General features: G+C 44.2%; 1 protein-coding gene across 1 annotated transcript; it reads left to right on the forward strand.

Moving 5' to 3' along the window:
• Positions 1-496: 496 nt before the first annotated feature.
• Positions 497-2,874, forward strand: LOC140735346 (myeloid-associated differentiation marker homolog). The gene has a single exon (XM_073060292.1). The coding sequence runs from the start codon at positions 568-570 to the stop codon at positions 1,441-1,443; it is 876 nt and encodes a 291-aa protein (XP_072916393.1). The 5' UTR covers positions 497-567; the 3' UTR covers positions 1,444-2,874.
• The last annotated feature ends 1,810 nt before the right edge of the window (positions 2,875-4,684 follow it).

Here is a 4,684-nt window from a genome sequence, read left to right on the forward strand (position 1 = left end):
CTGAGTCGCCTGCACCCTCTTTTCATTCTATGTATTCATTGTATGCGTATTGCAATAAAAAAAACATTTAAAATGCCTTGTAAAAATTTCCTGTTCATGACCCTGTCTGAAAGTCGGCAAGCACTCACAGCCCAGAGAAATCAACACACGATTTTTTTTTTTTTGCATCACTAGCTTCTCTTTAAAGTTAGATTGTGACTTTACAGTCAGGAAAGGAAGAACCTTGATAGGTTCAATCCACCCCAGAGGCAAAGGCACGTTCTGAAAATGATTCCATCAGAAGGGTAGGATGTGTATCTTCTCATAAAGAAATGCCTCGACCCAACAGAAAATAAAGTACCTAGGAAACTAATTTTAAGGTAGGCTCTCTCTCCTGTGTTATCCCAGCCAGCTCAGAGAAGCAAATAAACCATCGGTGTAGCCATCAGACATGACTCACCAGGAAGAATGTTTGTGGGGGAATATGTAACATATTAAGTTTTATGTGGATAGCAGTGAGCCGCACCCCAGAGCGTTGCTGCAAAGACAGAAGTACCTGTATACCGGGAGTAGAGTTTCATAGACAGGATGCCTGTGCAAATGAATTTCAGATCGTTGATCACCCCAGTGGGGATTGTGAGGCTTTTTGAAATCTTTCTCTCATGTACGGCATTCAGTCTGATTGCTCATGTGGATCGTTACTCGGGGTCTTACGGAGGCTGGTGTATGTTCGCATGGTGCTTTTCGTTCGCCGTTACCTTTATCATCGTCGTGCTGGAGCTGACAGGCCTTCACACCAACATTCCGATATCCTGGGAGGACTTCACCACGTCGTTCGCGATGCTGGCCACGCTGTTGAACCTGACCGCCTCGATTATTTACCCCAGCGTTTACCTCTCCTCCGACAAGCGCGCAACCGAGGACCAGCAAATAGCAGCCACTGCCATGTCCTGCCTGTGCTTCATTGCCTACGCGACTGAAGTCGGTCTCACGCGAGCCAAGCCTGGTGAAATCAGCGGCTTTTTGAAGACCGTTCCAGGACTGCTTAAAGTGCTGGAAGCTTTTATCGCCTGCATTATCTTCGTACTTGTTGAGGGCTCATATCAGGCCAACCCTGGTCGGCAGTGGTGCATGGCTGTGTACTGTATCTGTTTTATCCTCACTTTCCTGATCATAATTTTAACCATTGCTAAACTCACAGCCGCGTTACCGTTTCCCTTCGAGACTTTTTTGGCAGTCTACAACGTCCTGGCCGTTCTGATGTACATTTCTGTGGCGATCATCTGGCCAGTTTTCTGCTTCAGCGAACGCTACGGCACTCCGAACAGACCACGGGTCTGTGAACGAGGCAGGTGCAAGTGGGACAACCAAGTCACGGCGACCGTTTTAACCTATGTCAACCTTATAGTCTACATTGTGGACCTGGTCTATTCGGCCAAGTTAGTCTTTATTTCTCGGGCTTAAATGCTTCTGAATATTGTATGCGTTGGTGATAGGGGAGATAGCTTCAATGGGGATCCTAAATCAACATCACATACACTTAGTGGCCACTTATTAGGTGTCTCCTGTACCTGGGTTTTCTGCTGCTGTGGTCCATCCACCTCAAGGTTGGACCTGTTGTGCATTCAGATATGCTCTTCTGCACACCCCAGTTGTAATCTGTGATTATTTGAGTTACCTGTACTGTTGACTTCCTGTCAGCTTGAACCAGTCTGGCCATTCTCCTCTGACCTCTCTCGTTAACGAGGTGTTTTCAGCCACAGAAAACTGCCACTCGCTGAATGTTTTCTGATGTTTGGCCTGAATAACAACTGAACCTCTTGATGGTGTCTGCATTGAATTACTGCCAGGTGTTTGGCTAATTAGATATTTGCATTAACGAGCAGATCTACAAGTGCACCTAATAAAGTGGTCACTGAGTGTGTATTCTGCAGGCTAATATTGTTCCTTGTGGATTGAAATTATGCCAAAACATCCATACTTCCCGGCCCCTGAATAGGCTTATTTGGTACTGTACCCTATCACTGTCAAATCTTTCCTTGCTCATCCACTCCTTTTGTCTATGGATTCTTCTTGACTTCACCCTCTTACAGATGTTCCCTTTTGCCTTCTCTTCCTCTCCCCCCCCCCCCCACCCTTCTCTCCCGGGGTCTAATGGAAGGTCACCAGAAATGAAATGTTAACTCCATTTCCCTGCCCACTGAAGCTGGCAGACGCTGAACATTTCATTATCACAAGAGATCCTGCAGATGCTGGAAATCCAGAGTAACACACACACAATGCTGGGGGAATTCAGCAGGTCAGGTAGCGTCTATGGAAAGGATTAAAGAGATGATGTCTTGTGCAGAGACCCTTCAACAGGAATGAACTTTTACAGTATTTTTTTCTGTTTTAAGTTAGTGCATTGGCCAACTCTCATGAAGATAATGCAGGTGGTAGAGGCTAAGATTCGCCACACCTGATGTCAGATTTGGCCTTTTATCCTGGTTCGCAGAGACACAATTAAGCTCGCTGGCCTATGCTGTGGGAAGCTCAGTCGAGGCAGCGAGCTTTGGTGTTACTTTGAAACCTGATGCTGCAGATGTGTAGGGACTGGATATGTGTAAAGGCAGAAATTTGGTTTCCTGCCCGAAATGTTGACTGTACTCTTTTCCATTGATGCTTCCTGGCCTGCTGAGTTCCTCCAACATTTTGTGTGTGTTGCCAGGAATTTAGTTTAGCCGTGATACAAGTAAAAGGGAGATAAATTTTTGTCACCTGTGTTATCTTTGTAATTGATGAAGCCACATACAGCGTCAGTGCTGGTTGTCATAGGCACTTGCTGTGTACTGCAATAACTGTTGAAAGGGTGCTGGCTTCCGGAAGACAATTGTGGCCAATAACGGGGGGGGGGGGGGGGCGGGTGGCATGGTAGCATAGTTGAAAGTTCAAAGTAAATATATTATCAAAGTACGTATATGTCACGAAATACAATGCTGAGATACATTTTCTTGTGGGCATTCTCAATAAATCCATAATAAATAATAACCGTCATAGAATCAATGAAAGATCAAACCAACTTGGGCATTCAAACAGTGTGCAAATACAAAAAGAAAGAAATAATAATAATAATAATAGTAAATAAATAAGCAATAAATATCGAGAACATGAGATGAATAGTCCTTGAAGGTGAGTCCATAATCAACGATGAAGTGAAATAGTGTGAAATTATCCCCTTTGTTTCAAGAGCCTGAAGGCTGAGGGGTAATAACTGTTCCTGAATTTGGTGGTGTAAGACCTGAGGCTCCTGTGCCTTCTTCCTGATGGCAGCAATGAGAAGAGAGCATATCTTGGATGGCGGGGTCCACGATGATGGATGCTGCTTTTCCGCAATGACGTTTTGTATTGATGTGCTCAAAGGTGGGGAGGGCTTTACCTAAGATGATTGGGCCATATCGACTACTTATTGTAGGATTTTCCGTTCAAGGGTATTGGTGTTTCCATACCAGGCTGTGATGCAGCCAATCAATATACTCTCCACAACACATCTATAGAAGTTTGTCAAAGTTTTGGATGGCATGCCGTATCTTTGCAAACTCCTAAGGAAATAGAGGTGCTACCATTCTTTCTTCATAATTGCACTTAAGAGCTGGGCCCTGGACAGGTTCTCTGAAATGATAACACTGAGGAATTTGAAGTTACTGATCCCCTCCACCTCTGGCTTTTTTCCTTTTGTCTGCTGACTGAGTAAGATGTTGAAGAGGTTGTTGTTTTGACACCACTCAGCCAGTCTTTCAATCTCTCTCCTACATGTGAATTCATCAGTACCTTTGATTCGGCCTAGGACTTCAGCGTAACACTATTACAGCACCAATTACATGGGCTCAATTCCTCCGCTCTCTGTAAGAAGCTTGTATGTTCATCCTGTGATGGCATAGGTTTCCTCCGGGTGCACCGGTATCCTCTCACACTCAAAAGGCAGCCAGGTTACTAGCTTAATTGGTCACGTGGGTGCAGCATTGTGAGATGGAAGGACCTGTATTTCTAAATATTCTATTCCAAAAAACCAGAGAAGGAAACCAAGGAGCTGCTTTTGGAGCAGCTTTGGCTTATCTTGGCTCTGTTTTGATATGGTTGGGTCTTTGTATAGGATCGTGGTTTATGTGTGGGGAACAGGGCTGCCCATTCCCAACTGTTCTCAGTTGGAGTTACTCGAGTGAAGTCTGAATGATCATTCTAATTCTTCTCCACGACTTCATGAAGAACCTAATTGTTGCTTGTTTGTTCTCCAAGTGATTTCTTTTGCTACTGTTTGAGATTTTGTAATTAAAGTAGTGCCAACTCTTGTGATATTGTCTTTGTTTGATACTGAGGCTTTTCAACTCTTAACAATTAACCAACGAATTTCAGCACGAATTTGTGGCACAGAGCAGTGACATTTGACAAATCCACGGTAACAGTTACATTGTTCAAGAAACTCCTCTCACTCAAAATATTTCTTCCCTCCCTTCCTTCACTAACAGCTCCTCCCTATTCTTTTCATCTCTTACCAACACATACAGTATATCAAACCTCACCCTTATGATGTTTAAAAAAGTAATTGAATCTATGCACAGCACAGATATTGTGGGCTGAAGGGTTGTGCTGTTCAATATCCTACAGCATAATATGGCGCAATACAGGCCATTTGGCCCATCAAGCCCATGCCGACCATCAACCAGCCATA

Source organism: Hemitrygon akajei, chromosome 11 (assembly GCF_048418815.1).
Source record: "Hemitrygon akajei chromosome 11, sHemAka1.3, whole genome shotgun sequence".
In the NCBI taxonomy this organism is placed as follows: Eukaryota; Metazoa; Chordata; class Chondrichthyes; order Myliobatiformes; family Dasyatidae; genus Hemitrygon; species Hemitrygon akajei.

Coding starts and splice junctions, on each gene's coding strand:
- LOC140735346 (XM_073060292.1), top strand. CDS start 568: ATGCCTGTGCAAATGAATTTCAGATCGTTGATCACCCCAGTGGGGATT.